At 36.2% G+C, this 15,093-nt stretch overlaps 10 protein-coding genes across 10 annotated transcripts; 7 read left to right on the top strand and 3 right to left on the bottom strand.

Annotated features, from left to right (window-relative positions):
• Positions 1 to 243: 243 nt before the first annotated feature.
• On the top strand, positions 244 to 825 carry FDP41_008190 (uncharacterized protein; the record flags this gene model as incomplete). Its single annotated transcript, XM_044712017.1, has 2 exons — positions 244 to 343; positions 389 to 825. 2 exons carry the CDS (start codon positions 244 to 246, stop codon positions 823 to 825), a joined length of 537 nt encoding a protein of 178 aa, XP_044558199.1.
• Positions 826 to 1,009: 184 nt separating this feature from the next.
• Positions 1,010 to 2,624, top strand: FDP41_008191 (uncharacterized protein; the record flags this gene model as incomplete). The annotated part of the gene is made up of 2 exons (XM_044712018.1): positions 1,010 to 1,447; positions 1,578 to 2,624. The coding sequence occupies 2 exons, from the start codon at positions 1,010 to 1,012 to the stop codon at positions 2,622 to 2,624; spliced, it is 1,485 nt and encodes a 494-aa protein (XP_044558200.1).
• Positions 2,625 to 2,804: 180 nt separating this feature from the next.
• FDP41_008192 (uncharacterized protein) lies at positions 2,805 to 4,290 on the top strand (the record flags this gene model as incomplete). The annotated part of the gene is made up of 4 exons (XM_044712019.1): positions 2,805 to 3,320; positions 3,366 to 3,846; positions 3,912 to 4,222; positions 4,270 to 4,290. The coding sequence occupies 4 exons, from the start codon at positions 2,805 to 2,807 to the stop codon at positions 4,288 to 4,290; spliced, it is 1,329 nt and encodes a 442-aa protein (XP_044558201.1).
• Positions 4,291 to 4,304: 14 nt separating this feature from the next.
• On the bottom strand, positions 4,305 to 6,402 carry FDP41_008193 (uncharacterized protein; the record flags this gene model as incomplete). The annotated part of the gene is made up of 2 exons (XM_044712020.1): positions 4,305 to 5,022; positions 5,228 to 6,402. 2 exons carry the CDS (start codon positions 6,400 to 6,402, stop codon positions 4,305 to 4,307), a joined length of 1,893 nt encoding a protein of 630 aa, XP_044558202.1.
• A 1,167-nt stretch (positions 6,403 to 7,569) lies between these two features.
• On the top strand, positions 7,570 to 8,385 carry FDP41_008194 (uncharacterized protein; the record flags this gene model as incomplete). The annotated part of the gene is made up of 5 exons (XM_044712021.1): positions 7,570 to 7,698; positions 7,913 to 8,005; positions 8,054 to 8,111; positions 8,218 to 8,243; positions 8,302 to 8,385. 5 exons carry the CDS (start codon positions 7,570 to 7,572, stop codon positions 8,383 to 8,385), a joined length of 390 nt encoding a protein of 129 aa, XP_044558203.1.
• Positions 8,386 to 8,430: 45 nt separating this feature from the next.
• On the top strand, positions 8,431 to 10,161 carry FDP41_008195 (uncharacterized protein; the record flags this gene model as incomplete). Its single annotated transcript, XM_044712022.1, has 1 exon — positions 8,431 to 10,161. The coding sequence occupies one exon, from the start codon at positions 8,431 to 8,433 to the stop codon at positions 10,159 to 10,161; it is 1,731 nt and encodes a 576-aa protein (XP_044558204.1).
• A 57-nt stretch (positions 10,162 to 10,218) lies between these two features.
• FDP41_008196 (uncharacterized protein) lies at positions 10,219 to 10,770 on the bottom strand (the record flags this gene model as incomplete). The annotated part of the gene is made up of 1 exon (XM_044712023.1): positions 10,219 to 10,770. The coding sequence occupies one exon, from the start codon at positions 10,768 to 10,770 to the stop codon at positions 10,219 to 10,221; it is 552 nt and encodes a 183-aa protein (XP_044558205.1).
• Positions 10,771 to 11,305: 535 nt separating this feature from the next.
• FDP41_008197 (uncharacterized protein) lies at positions 11,306 to 11,877 on the top strand (the record flags this gene model as incomplete). The annotated part of the gene is made up of 2 exons (XM_044712024.1): positions 11,306 to 11,501; positions 11,549 to 11,877. The coding sequence occupies 2 exons, from the start codon at positions 11,306 to 11,308 to the stop codon at positions 11,875 to 11,877; spliced, it is 525 nt and encodes a 174-aa protein (XP_044558206.1).
• Positions 11,878 to 12,429: 552 nt separating this feature from the next.
• FDP41_008198 (uncharacterized protein) lies at positions 12,430 to 14,064 on the top strand (the record flags this gene model as incomplete). The annotated part of the gene is made up of 1 exon (XM_044712025.1): positions 12,430 to 14,064. One exon carries the CDS (start codon positions 12,430 to 12,432, stop codon positions 14,062 to 14,064), a length of 1,635 nt encoding a protein of 544 aa, XP_044558207.1.
• Positions 14,065 to 14,095: 31 nt separating this feature from the next.
• FDP41_008199 (uncharacterized protein) lies at positions 14,096 to 15,005 on the bottom strand (the record flags this gene model as incomplete). The annotated part of the gene is made up of 3 exons (XM_044712026.1): positions 14,096 to 14,361; positions 14,410 to 14,635; positions 14,679 to 15,005. 3 exons carry the CDS (start codon positions 15,003 to 15,005, stop codon positions 14,096 to 14,098), a joined length of 819 nt encoding a protein of 272 aa, XP_044558208.1.
• Between the last annotated feature and the right edge of the window lie 88 nt (positions 15,006 to 15,093).

Consider the following 15,093-nt stretch of genomic DNA (forward strand, 5'->3'; position numbering starts at 1 on the left):
ATGCAACATTTATTTCCCAAAACAAAGGAATCATCACAAGACTCGGTTCAACATCCTGTACGGAAACCTCTGTCGATGGATGAAAAACAGATGATGAATAGAATTGTAAAATTAAATACTCTTTTGGAAATATATCGGATGACTTGGATATCTATAATGCTTTTATCTATTTTTATCATAATCATCAGATTACGAAAATTAAATATAAATATATTCAAATTTTGGAAAATTATTACTTTCGTGATGAATCTCAAAAAGACATTCTTTGTGCAAAGAAGAAATTATTTATATTTGATTGAGCCTATGATTGCCACAGCCATGCTATCTGCATTTTCAGTAGTTTGTACGTTTTTAATCTTAGACAATTATTAATCTAATGCCAAAACAGATAGAAAATTCAAACATAGTATCCTTATTCAATTAGAGGATATCGAGATAGATTTAATTATTTTCAATCGAGTGACAGCAGTTCTCAAATCAATCATCAGAAAGGAATCTCGTTCAACTAATCCCTTTGAGTCCAATATCTTTAAATCATCCTTACCAATGTCTCACGAAGAACTTATTTCTGAAATGATTGAAAAAGACAAGGAAGCTTATCCCTCTCTGAAACTCGAAATAGAGGTAAAACAGACTCCTTTAGACGAGTTTATGAAATGCTTGGATGTCATAGCATACCATCCAAAGACAGGAAAAAGAATTTCACAAAAAGTGATTTTATCTTTGCATCCTCAACTAACATTGAATATTGATGACTTGAATATTGATCTTATTGAAAACAGTCTTCCAACAACGACTGATGAAAGTGAACCAATGAAAGAATGAGTACTGTTGGGTGCAGAGCAGTAAGGAGAGCAGTGGTTAAAACATGGATAGAAGAACGTTTATTATTACATTTGAAGAGAAAGAAATTGTGAAAGTTCATCCAAACATGTTTCGAATCATTGAATAATCATATTGTCCTGCGCCGTCATCCTTCCCATCAATTACTAGTGTGTGTTTGATGGCCATGAATGTTCACCTTTTAGATATGGATGACTTTCGTATTCAGGCAATGGACATATTTGGAACTCTTGATCACTCTCGTGTTCTTATTTTCAAATTTAAAATGAGTGAATTGATATCCTTGCATGTTCACTCTCTAAACATCCATTCAACGAATGTAACCATAGATGCATCAGAGAAGCGACACCTTGATTTAAAACCAATGTTCACTTCTCAGAAATTATATTTAATCATCAATGTTGGATGTGAAAAGAGATGGAAGTTGGAACCAAAAAAGAAGAAGAAAAATCAAATAGGATTGACCACACAACATGTCTTTGAAGGTCATTCTGAAATTGTATTTGAACAGAAGATGAATAGTAACCAACAACATGACGACGTCGAACGAACAAGTTGGACCATTTCATTCTTGGTCATGTCAAAAAAAGTATTCAAACAAGATGTAAGTCTTTGTGTGTGAATCACTTGTTGTTCTTATGGTGGACCTTAATATTCTCACGGATGATATCTACAATCATCTCACTGCTGATATACACCACAACTATTAATATCAACATGGTGTGGAATTCAAGACGTGTGTCGCAGAGGGTAAGATTACATTGGAGGAGAACTCTGGTAATGATGACAACAATAATCCTCTTGAGGATAATGAAAATCTCAACACCACCAACACCACCAACACCACCACCACTATTGACTACAATCTTCCTCTTGACTCCATCCAATCTGAAAAACTAATGAAAAGAACCTTCTCCACAAACACCATCACCATGACTCTACACTTGACCTTATTAATAACCAAAACTCAACGACCAAACCATCCTCCACGACTCAAAACACCTTCTCATCCAAGGATCTGCAGTTCAGATGCAAAAGGTGAGGTGGTGGTGGTGGTTCCAACAACGAGAAGACAAAGTAATGGTTGTTGTGATGGTGGTGGTGATTCTACTGCTACTAGGACCAATGAAAAAGAGCATTCTGTTCCATCTCCTGCTGCTGTTATTGTTGTTGGTGAGAGGAATAACATGGGTGATGATGAAGAGGATGATATTGAATCCATTCCTCATGAAGTTGGAACTTTTAAACTTGTTTCTTATGATTTCACATCAAAAGATTGTATCCATTTTCAATACACAAATCCAACACGAGAGAGAATCACTGTTTGGATTTATACCAGTTTAGACTTTTCATTTGAAGCTTCTCAATTGATATTTGCCAATGAAAGGATCAAGTATTATCAAGACCATTATTGGTTAGAAGAATTGACAAGACATGAGAATTTAACACAACATTTCAATCATCATTTAGGTCATTCCTCTTCTCTTAAAAGAAAACCAAAATTCAAAAAGGTTGTGAAACATGAGTGGATGATTTCTCCAACTCAACAACAAAACTCTCAATCTTACTCTACAAAGGATGATCAAGATGGATTCAATGATTGTGTTGACTCGATGGTGGTTTGGTTCACTTGTCTCAAATTTTCACATCGACTCATGCGAGAGGGTTTAATGGCCATTGAAATTGTTTTAAATCAACACAATTTTGAAGGAAATATTGAAAAGAAGAATGAGACCATGTTGAAACATGTCATGCATCTATTGATGGCGATGGACATTTGAATCACGATTTATTCAATTCTCACTCAGTAAGCAATGAATACACTTTCAAATAACTCGTGAGTGTTAAATGTGATATGCTTCGAACATTTATCATGTCTGTCTTCAGGACCTGATCCAAAATTCACCTTATTTAAATATTTAATTATCTTTAAATATCTTTGTCAAGCAGTTACAAAAAAAATGAAACGAACCACTCCATCAATTTTACAGCAATTCCGATCTTCCTTCTCATCCATTCATCCTCATTATAAAAGAAATCACAGGTGTAATGTAAATCATATTGTCGGTGTTACTACAAGAAATTATCGTCCCTTGAAACCGAATAATTTCAATTTAATCCACTTGAATTTTTATCAAACAAGAAATATAACTTCTTATTTGTGGAGCAAAATTGGTGATAATTTACAAAAGCAAATAACAGAATGGATTTCAGCAATTCAAAAAGAAGATCAACATTTTTCACAACCACAACCTTTGTTACTTCCTTTGAATTTTGAAAATCAAAAACTTTCTCAAAGAAATGATCCAAAAAATCAAGAAATTACAATTTACATTAAGGGATTTTTAGCTTCTCACACCTCAACTTCAAATTTGTTAAAACAATTTAAAAGTGGAGAACATAAATATGCCATGTCAGCGGATGAATCTCATTTCCAATCTTGGAAGAATTCACATGAAATTCTTTGTTTAAGCGAGGTATGTCATTTCTGAAATTGTAGATATAAAGATCTGTGCGTTCAGTCACATCGATGGAGCTCACATGCAAAGTGCTGGCAATGGGAATCAGGAAAGCTTCCACATCAATTCGATCTTAATGCACTAAATTCTGAATTGCTATTTAAAAAAGATATGGCGACCAGTGTTTCCACAACAACGCCAATCACTACAGATGGAATAAGCAATAATAGTGTTGACACTAATTTCAATCCATTATCTTTTACGCCAGTTCCAATTGCAACATTAACATTTGCTGGATTGAACATTTTGAATGCAGTTAGAAAAAGCAAATATTTATTCAGTGCAGCGTCGTTAACAGCGTTACCAGCCATGTTACTAACGGATGTAGCTCTTTCCTTGGCGATGGCCTATTATGAGTTTCAAAAAGCAAACGAAAATGCAAAGGAGTATGCCATTGAGCTGAGCAAGGAACTTCATTTATTGAAAGCTCAATATGGAAAGGTGAGAGTTGTGGCTCACTCTCTTGGATGTAAACATTTGATTGGTAAGCACATTTGTTTTTTGAGTCCTTAATAGTTGCAGAACTCTATTGTTTACCTATTTCCGTAGAAGCTTTAAAGCTAATGCCTGTCGAGTTGAGACCTGACGAAGTGCACTTATGTGCTCCTGCCATATCCGAAGAAGAAGCTCAAGAGATTCTTGTCCAAGGAGTGTCAACAAAGAATACTTTTCATTACTATTCTCCAAATGATTATTTACTGAGCTACATTTTTCCAATTGTATCTTCATCAAAGCGTCAAGCGTTGGGCGTGCATGAGATGAAATCATTGCATCTTTATGCGAATACTCGCTCCCTAAAAGTGTGTGAACATTTTGATGGAATTTGGGTCCACAACATGTATGGACAGAACTTTTATAAGGTAAGTTGATTCACTTTACGTGGCATTCACTTTAACTTTCGCCATAGTTTGCAATTTCTGCACAATAAATAAACGAAATTTCTTAATATTCCCGTTTGGTGTTAAAATCTTTCAATAAATCATGAATAGATGGTAACTTGGCAGAAGAAGAATTGGATGAAGAAAAAGGATTTGGAATTTCACTTGGCTTGATTTGTTGAAGTGGTGGGTGTGACAGAGGAGGGGACGTTGAGGAAGTATGATATGCTGAATGGTGATGTAGAGGAGGATTTGCATATACAGGGAAATTGGAGTTGTTGTCACCAATGAATGAACTATTTGTCACCCTAGAAGAAGTTGCTGATGGTTGTGCTTGAGGTCGAAATAAGGAATTGTTGAATGGTATAGTTTCGGGTGGAGATTTACGGAGCGTAGGTGAGTGACTAAGGTATCTCTGTTGCTCGCTGATCGATTCACATCTCGATTCATGATGCGAATAGGAACTCTGAGAAATGACAGGGGGAGTAGAAGGTGTTACTGATCTTCTGTACACTGGAGTCTTTTTCTTTTCTTTTTTTGACATCTGTTGTGAGGTGTCAATTTCTTGATCACTATTTTCTTCGCCTGACTCTTCTTCACCACTCGTATTGCTGTTGTTTAATTGATATGCAGCACTGGGCCGAGATGGGGTTTTCACTCTTTCAATTTCACCATCCACTTGTGCCAGTTGCTGTTCCAATTTTTTGGAATTGTTACTCTTCATGTTTTCTAAAATCTTCTCTTTTTTGATGTACAGACTTCGAAGTTTTCTATATGGCCATCTGAATATGCAGGAATGGATTCAACATGGTGTGAGTGCAGTTATTGAATACAATATCGTGACAAAGAGTCCAGCAAAAATATTAAGGAAATATTCAGTTCAGCATCATCGGCAGAAGCGAACAAAATTGATTATCAATTGATTGATCATCGTCCGTAGTAAAATAATAATTTTGTGCCTTAGAAGCCAAAGTGAACAAAACTTACCTTGGAATATTGAAATGTCTACATAGTTTCTTCATGGATGTGCTGCTAATACCGATAGCCTCACACGCATGCTCTAATTTCCAATCAAAGTACATGGACAACTCTTCAAATGTGATTGTGGTCATGGTGATATGAGCCTGTTGGCCATTGGGTCTCTTGATTCCTTGCTGTTGTTGCTGCTCTGAATTTAGTCGAGGAGGTGGTGGTGTTTGATGTGATTGTTGTTGATAGTAAGGAGGTGAGGAAGATGATGAAATGGTGCTGCTTGCTGCTGCTCCACTCCCACCACTTCCACTGTAACTGAAACTCGCTCTCCTTCCTTTACGTAATACATCCTCGCTGCTGTTCGATGACATATTGAATCTGGTGTTATTGTTGCTGGTGTTGTTGTTGTTCATGTTCTCGGTATCATGTATAGACATCCCAATAGGCGATTTTTGTTTATCCTTATTGGACAAATCGGGAAATATTGAGTCGTGGCTGAACTCACAATTTTGATTGGCGGTTTGAACTTGTTGTATTCCCTTGTCCATCGTGATGTGGCCATCATCATCTCTATTTGTCAGATTTTTTGCTGTAAATGTCGTTGAATTGGACAAGAGTGTTGACGGCCGAAGCATGGATGAATGAAAGGGTGTTTCAGATCCAAAATCATGATCCGTTGTTGTTTTGGCCATAGTGTTGTTGTATACATTCGTTTCATGTACTGAAGGTAAATACATGTGTTGGTAGTTATTATTACTACCACCCATGCATGTATGTAATCCATGAGAGAAAGAGGATGAACTCGATATGGTATACTTTGAATTCGAGGATTCATTATGCATGTGTTGTTCTTGTTGTTGTTGCTGCCGAGGTGAATGAAAAGTCTGAGAAGATGTTGCATGGGCCCTAGTGTTGATGGTGGATGGATGTGAGTGTACATGTTGTTGTTGAGAGAGAAGCGAGGTTGGAAGTGTACAACGATCTTGTTGGAAAGTATTACTACTATTGCTTCTCCCCCTGCTCAGTTCTTGTGGTGTGTGGTTCTTGTTGCTGAAGGAAAGGGTAGGAGTCGGCATGGTTTCGACATGTTCCTGACTATGGGATGCATGTTGATGATTTTCGAGCACATGGAAAGCAGCCTCAGTACTGTGATTATGTTCGAGTGGATGAATGGTATGGTTTGTTCTCATGTAGATAATGGACCTTGTTGTTGTTGGGTGGATGTTTCGAAGACTCGAGTTGATGAATCTGCTACGTTGTAGATTGGGATTGATAGAGGATGGATATGAAAAAAGGCTATGAGCGGGCAACGACAAGGGTGTTGTTATGGTGGAATGGTCGATGAATTCAATGGACTAGTTGGTCGCTCAATTTTATAGAGCATGTCCACGCACACGAGATGAAATAACGTTGTTGTTGTTGTGCTATTGTTTTTGATTCTGATGTGTGTTCAGTATTGCTGCTTTCTACCCAAGTCGCAACGCTTCGGGAGGAGCTCACGATCTCAGACGCTGAAGCACACAAAGGGACTTTTTTCAAAAACAACACCTTATACTTGAACAAGCAACTTTTTTTGGCGTGTACCTTTTCTTCTTCGATTTTGTGATGAGATTGGAAAGGTAATGGAGTGAACAAGTGCACCTGCGCCCTTTCACCATATTGTTGCTGATGTTGGACACGAACGCATCAAGTTACTAGAAAGGAGAAAGAGAAATGTTCTAGCTTGGCGATTGTTGCTGTTTTTTGCTCGAGTCACTTGGATATCGTGCAAATAACCCAAAAATCGTTTCGGTTTTGATGCATCACTTTCTTTTCGAACTGTTTGAAATTTCATACATCGTCGAGTCTTCTCAGTTGAAAGACCAAGCCTCTAGTGTGTTGTTTCTTCATATCGATTGTGAGAGGAGAATAGACCACAAATGGTCGATAGGTTGCTTGAATGGTTCAATTTGCATTCAAAGAATCGACAAGTGTGTGTTTTGTCTTGGTTCGGGACCTCTCATACCTTAGGTTGGAATTCATCAGCACAATAAGGTGAGATTTTTCAAAAATGGGGTCCGGATTAACGATTTTACAAAGTCGCCCAAATGTTCTCCGTTACTCCTTGTCCTCGTGCACACCTTTTATAAACGATTCCATAAAATGATCATTGATGATGAGAGACGCATTGGGTCTGTGATGTTCACATTGTGTTCTTTAAAGTTGTAGATGGATTGTCTCAGCAGAGTGTATCCATCAGAATTGTGACTTTTTAACATCATTGTTGCTGTGATGATCAAAGACAGTGTGAGAAGATCAATCCAATTCCATTCATTATTATGATATATACTTGCAATCCCCATCTATCCGAATAAAAAATGAGTGAAAGCACAGACAACAAGAAACAGCTTGAAAAGCAATTACGTAGTGCTTGTGAGTACGATGAAATTGAGAAAGTTCGGAAATTATTACACGATGGAGTGGATCCAAATTCGTGTGATGAACGAGTAAGTCATTACATATTTTTAATTTCTGAAACTAACATGATTTTGAAAAGAGTGGAGTGAGTACATCAATTGAATTTACATGATTTTCGAAATTCAAAAATTTAAAAATGTTTATTGTTTATATTGTTTATTGTTTTTAATCAAATATTGGAATAGAATGTACGTGTTTTCGGCAATTATTATTTATTCAAATAGTTATTATTATTTTGATAAGACTCCATTAATTAAAGCTGCACAATGGGGAAATTTATCAATTGTAAAATTACTAGTTGATGAGTTTGGAGCAAATGTAAATCATCAATCATTGGTATGTTTTGGATGTAAAAATTAATGTGATAAATTGAAAATGATGAAGATTGGTGTAAGTACTATTTTGCATGATTTTGCAGAATTGTTAAAAATGCAATTAGGAGGTATGTATTTGATAAAGTAGAGCTGTATTTACAATATTGTAGACTGCACTTCATTGGGCCACATATAATGGCCATTTCGAGGTTATGAAATTTCTTCTTTCCAAAGGAGCTGACAAGACGATTACGAACAAGGTAAGCTCTTTTTGTAACAAAAAACATTCAATTTTTATTGACGCAAAATGGTAAATAGGATGGTCAAACAGCAGAAGAAATTGCGAGAAATAGAGGAATCAAAGACGAAATCTTGAATTATTTGCGTGATTATGGCCAATAATAAATGATGAACATCATCAATTTTTTAATATTCTTAGTAAAAAAAATGTTCGATCCTGTTCATTCCCTGCAAAACCCAAGACGAAATCCGCTCAACAACGATGAAGATGAAGACGATGATATGGAAAATCAAGAGGTACATCCGTACGGAGATATAGGAGAAGAGGAAGAAGAGGATGGATCTACTTCTTTCCATGATATTTTCAGTAACGATCCAGACTTTGAAAAGGTAACTCCAAAATCTCGCATTGCCAACCCTTTTACTTCATCGGTTGCAAAGATTGCCAAACAAAAGGTGTTGATGATGATGGAAAAGATGGGCTACAAAGTGGGAGAAGGCCTAGGAAAGAGTAATCAGGGAAATGCGAGCGCATTAGAGCCTCAACATCAACAAGGAAGAGCCGGATTGGGCAGCACGTCAACACACTATTCATCAAATCTTCCCGAGCATTTTACAATTCAAACTCATGATCCCGATTTAACGGATTATCCACACAAAGAAGATGTTTCGTGGTTGAGTTGCTCGGAGCCTTTACCTGATGGTGCACCAGAATTTTCAATCGTCAGGCCCGATAATACAACATTGGATTTATCTGTGTCAATGAGTAGCAATGGACAGAAGTATGTCGAAGGAAATTTATCTCCATTTGTTAATGAGCAACAGGTGCAACAAATCTTTGATTTAAAATCCCAATTTGATGCAGTTGACGATAAGATATTCACTGATGCTAGATATAGATCAAACCCCTATGAAAGAATTGGACGATCAATTTTTCAAAATAGGGCAGCAATTAAATTGGCCAACATCGACAGAATTTCTGATTTGACAAGCTTTGAAGGTCTTCCTAGACTACCTGAAGAAAATGGTATTTTATATTTTGCTGATATTTGTGCAGGACCTGGAGGATTCACGGAATATCTTTATTACAGATTCAAGACCGAAAAAGCTAAGGGGTGGGGCTTTACTTTGAAAAATAAGAAAGATGATTGGAAATTGAATAGATTCAATTCAGAATCACCACACGATAATTTTGAAGTTTATTATGGAGAAGATGGAACTGGAGACATTACCAAGAATGAAAATATTCGAGCCTTGAGCAAAGTGATTGATCAAGGAACAAACGGAAGAGGTGTTGCTCTTGTGACTGCAGATGGTGGATTTTCTGTTCATGGAGTGGAAAATTCGCAAGAATATCTCACTCATCAGCTTGTACTTTGCCAAATTTTAACCGGTTTGATGATTTTGAGAAAAGGAGGCTCATTTGTGTGCAAGTTGTTTGATCTAAACACATGGTTCTCAGCCTCATTGATATATATTCTCTACCAAAATTATGAGAAGCTTATGATTGTAAAGCCAGTATCATCACGACCTGCCAATTCTGAAAGATATATCATCTGCAAAGGATTAAGACGACGCCAGCCAAATATTGTAAACTATCTATTTGATGCAAATATTAAGCTAGCTAACCGTGACACCATCAAATCATTGGTTGATTGTGAAACCATGGAGAAGGATGAGACTTTCGCCAAATACATTCGCGACACCAATTCCATGATTGCAAAGTCACAAATGAATTCCTTACAACGTATTAAGAATGCAATTGAAGACAAGTATTTAGAAATTTCAGAAACTCAAAATAGAATGAAAGATGCTTGCCTTCAAGAATGGAGACTACCAAATCCACAATCAACACCTAAAGCAAAATCAGACAAGAATAAGCGTAAGAGAAACGATCAAGATTCAAATACTAGGCCACTTCAACAGATAAAACAATAAATAATGAGCATTTATTAGTAACAGTCACGACTTGCCAAAAATGAATGTTGCGATCATTTATTTCAATAAAGTCGTATAATTCTTTGCGACACCATGAATATCCTTGTCTTTGAATCCTAATGTAATATGAAAATCTCTCGTAGTTGCGTTAACCTTTTGTAAAAACGAATTGGCACTAGGCCATTCGACAACCAAAAATAACGTCTCATCAGAACCTTTCGCTTGTCTTCCAATTCCTAGACATTTGATTTCCGAAAAATTCACATTTTGTGCCATCACATTCAGCAAATGCTCAATGTTCAGTGACTCTGCGTTTGCATTTGGAGGTAAAAAATCAGGAAATACATTTGGCAACGCTTCTAAAGCTTTTTTGACATCTTCCTTCAACATTAAAGTAATATGGTGATGAGATGATTTATCCCGATCATCCTTCTTTTTCTGATATTCCTTCGGAACATGTTTTTCAATGTGTGGTTTGAATGTTTCACAAAATATTTCAACAATTTCGCCAGATAATCCTAAATATCCTCCGTTGAACACTAATTCACCCTGGCCAAGAGTACTGGAGATGGTTTTCTTTCCAATTTTGCTGGAATGTTTTGGTGCCATTTTTTAAAGGTTATTATCACGTTCATTTCTGAAATTGCTTTTCCGAGACTGAAAAAATGATCGCTGGATGCATGTGAAGGAGATTTGTTTCTTGTTTCAACAATCATCTGACGAAAAGAAGGCTAATACATAGGAATCATAATCTCAGAAATTTTCATTTTTCAACATGTAATTTGGTGAATGAAGTAAATGTTGTGATCGGAAATCAAAAAGTACAAGTTTCGTTTTCAAAAGGATTGAATTCAAATGTCGATATTGATCGCGTCATTCATGATTCTCCATTTAAGTCGTGGCTTTCAAATATTCAGAATGCAATGAAGGACAATCAACAAATCATCGTCCAATCAGTGTAACGATTTATTATTTAAGAACATTGAAATTCAATCTGTGGATACATTCGGATCAAGAAATATAATTGGATTCGTTAAATTTAAAGTTAATGTCACTTTAAAAACAAATACTGACGAAATGAAAACACTTCCGGGAATTGCATTTTCAAGGTAGGCCCTCACTTCTCTTCTACCACATGAAACAAATGAGAGAAAACGTTAGAGGAGGGTCCGTTGGAATTTTAATTGTATTACAATGCAAAGAAGATGGAAAGGAATACCTCTTATTAGTTGAACAACCAAGAATTCCTATTGGAAATTTACACTCATTAGAACTTCCAGCCGGATCCATAGATGACAATGGAAATTTCTCTGGAGTGGCTGCGAAAGAAGTCAAAGAAGGTAAATAGTTGACAAGGATGATTGTTACTGTAATGAGTTACATTAAGAAACTGGGATTGAAATTAAGGAGACAGACCTTATTGACCTCACAGAATATTGTTTCGAACCAAGCACCAAGTTTTCTGGACATTTCATGAGTCCAGGAGGTTCAGATGAATTTATGAGGTTTTTCTTGTACAAAACACAAATGACAAGAGAAGAGATTAATGCATTGAAAGGAAAGATGACAGGATCTGAGCATGAAAATGAAATCATACATCTCAAAGTATTAACTATTGATGAAGCAGTGAAAACGTCACCAGATGCCAAATTATTGGTGGCTCTTTTCATTTACAACCGCTGGCATGAAAGCATGGTTGCTTCCAGCAAATGCTAAGTGGAAGCCAGTTGATTTTGTTCAAAGTGTAGATTTAAAGTCGTTCTATTCTAAAAAAGAAGTTAGTACTTACTTCGTTCATGCATTAAATCTTTTATGATGGTCGATTTGAATTGAAACGTTTGTGTGGGGGTATTCAAACGAAAAAACTCTCCAAAGCATTTGGAGATTGAGAGAAATAAATAGTTTCAAAACATTGTCTTGCTGACCAACATTCAATTCGAAAAAGACAAAATATTGAAATAAAAAAAATCTAATTAGTTTATTGTTAGCACCACTGGTGCTGGTAAATCCGTGAGGATTGGGGTTTGTTTTTGAATTGGTTTTTTAAACCTTGAGTTTTCATAATACTTGGTGTGACATTTACCAACTAGTAGGGTGAGAATTGTTTGGATTTCAGGCCAATTTTGGTAAATATTTGGTAAATTTTTAAAGTTGGGCATTTGAGTATCTCGAATCATTACTCCGTCATGATGAATAATGAAAACTTTCCTTCTTTCACAGTATCTTGATTCTTGATAATCGTTGAGGATACAGATTGAAATAAAAAAAATGACGGACTCTGCTGCCAACAACAACTCGCAAAATGGTGGCGAGAAAGGCTTACCATCATCATCATCAGACCACACAAATGCTTCGGAAGGAAAAATTTTGACTCAAGAAGAAAAGAAAAAGTTACGAGAAGCAAAGAAAAAGGAAAAACAAGAAGCCAAACAACAAAAGCAAAATCTTTCCCTTTCAAAAGAAGAGAGAAAGCGACTATTTGAAGAAAATGAAGAAAAGAAAAGACAACAAAGAAAGGAAAAAAACGAAAGTGTCCGTAGTGTTGAATCAAGTAGTAGTGCCACCCCTGCATCTACACCAACTGTGGGTAGTTCTACACCAACAATTTCTTCCAATACACCAACTGTGGCCTCCGTAGTTACCACTACTGTTGTTGATCAAAAGACCAAGGAGGAGCTCGAAAAATTGAGAAAGGAATATCAACATTTAGAGAAGCAACATAATGAGTTGAAGAAGAAATATCAAGAAAACAGAATTTATTCACACTTGTCCGAATATCAAATTCCAAAACAAGTTGAGGTTAATCATGAAAATATCCATCCTGTAATTATTCAACTCGGGATGCAATATGCTAGCGGTCAAATCACTGGATGTAATGCTCGCACAATAGGTCTGTTGACTGCTCTAAAACAATTTGTGCTTGATGCCGAGGTTTCGGAAGACAAACTATTGAGCAGAGATTATCTTGATCCAAAACTTGTCAAGTGTATCGATTACCTGAAACAATGCAGACCAATGAGTATTGGAATGAAGAATGCTTTGAGAAAATTTAAATCATCTTATCATCATGTTGACAAACTGAAAGAATTACGTACTCAACAACAACGAAAAGAGAGGTTGATCGAAGAAATAGACTCATATATTGAAGAACGTATTTCATATCCTGAAAAACAGATCATCAAGCATGGTGTTGATGGTATTAAGGATGGTGACACCATCATGACCTACGCTCTTAGTGAAGTATTGGAGAGAATGCTCATTGAGGCAGCTCAAACTCGAAAGTTCAGAATAGTTGTTGTTGATAGCAGACCAAAGAATGAAGGAAAAGAGCTTGTAAAGCGCTTGAACAAAGCTGGTATTACGTGTAGTTTGATTTTAATCAATGCCCTCTCTTACATGATGAAGGATGTAACAAAGGTATTCTTGGGAGCTAATTCGATTTTGTCAAACGGAGCAGTTTATTCTCGTGTGGGTACCGCACTTGTCGCAATGACAGCAAAGGCCTTCAACGTTCCTGTGATTGTTTGTTGTGAGACTTACAAATTCAGCGATCAATCTCAATTAGACTCCATTACTGTGAACGAGTTGGGAGATCCATATGATTTGGTAGATTTAAGTAGCTTACCGCAGAGAAAGAGTTCTGTTAACTATCTGTCTAGTAATGAGGTAGGGCATTTGGAAATTGAGGGTCTTTCAATTCCAATTAAGGGCGATCAAGGCAAACAACAAAGTAATGTTGTGTATAATCTGGAGAATTTTGAGGCAATTCCAAACCTCCATGTCATTAACTTGTTATATGACATTACACCCTGCCATTATGTTGACATGGTTATTACTGAGTTCGGAGCGATTCCACCAACATCCATTCCAGTCATCCTTAGAGAATTTGGAAAGGATTACTAGCAAATTGGCAAACAATAATAATATTCATAACTTATATTAATTTCTTCGTTGGAGATTGCATTCTTGTATTCACAAGTCCACGCAATATCATGAATCTCTTTACCCGATAGAAGAAGTACCAGAATAACGGCAAAAATGCAATATACTGCATCCATGCAAATTTAGCTTTTTCAAACCATTCCACTTCATACGAGTAGGTCTGTACAGGAATCTTAATATTTAGATTTATGGTTATTTGGGAGGCAGCGTTTGGACCTTGCTTACAAAATGATGATTCCTTAACAAACTTTCCAGTTACTTTCAATTTTGTTCAGTCGTTTGTGAAATTCAAATTCGTTCACTTACCTTCTCTGTTGAACGAGGAATCCAACAAATTCATGATCGAGAGTTGATCCATGGAGTCAATAGAGGTAAAGTCAATAATTGGAGTATTATATGTTTCAATTTGATCCGTTCCATGAAAAGCATAAGATTGTTTTAGCACAAAATCGCCATTCAAATACACCTCAGAGCAAAAATCCAACTCAGTGTTGACATGAGCAAGACCTGTGACTTTTAAATTTTTATAATTCTATTCCGATATGCTTGAAATCAACCAATATTAACGTACTAACCTTAAGCACCATCCCAAATTCCAACAACAAATCCAATTTATGGAAATTGTCTGAAGAACGTCTTGGTATTGTTAATTGGAACTGAAATTGATCAATATCATCAGGTTCATATCTTCCAAATCGAACACTTAATTGTTTTCTATCATTAATTCTGTCAGCAAGACTAATTGCAGTAGTTGTAAAAGACGGAAAGAAAAAATTGTCGTTGGAGATTAGTGAATTTGCGTTTTGATTGCTTGTCCACATTTTGTATCCCGATGTAAATGTCTGAGGGGTCACTAAAGCAATGACCTTATTGCTAAAGGTAACTCTCGGCCTTTCCGTCATTGTAGAAAAATCAATCCATAATTCTATTTAAACAGTTCAAATGAAAAGGATCTTCCGAAAATTAAAATACGTACTATTGGTCACTAAG

The sequence above is a fragment of the Naegleria fowleri genome, assembly GCF_008403515.1.
Source record: "Naegleria fowleri strain ATCC 30894 chromosome Unknown tig60, whole genome shotgun sequence".
In the NCBI taxonomy this organism is placed as follows: Eukaryota; Heterolobosea; class Eutetramitea; order Acrasida; family Naegleriidae; genus Naegleria; species Naegleria fowleri.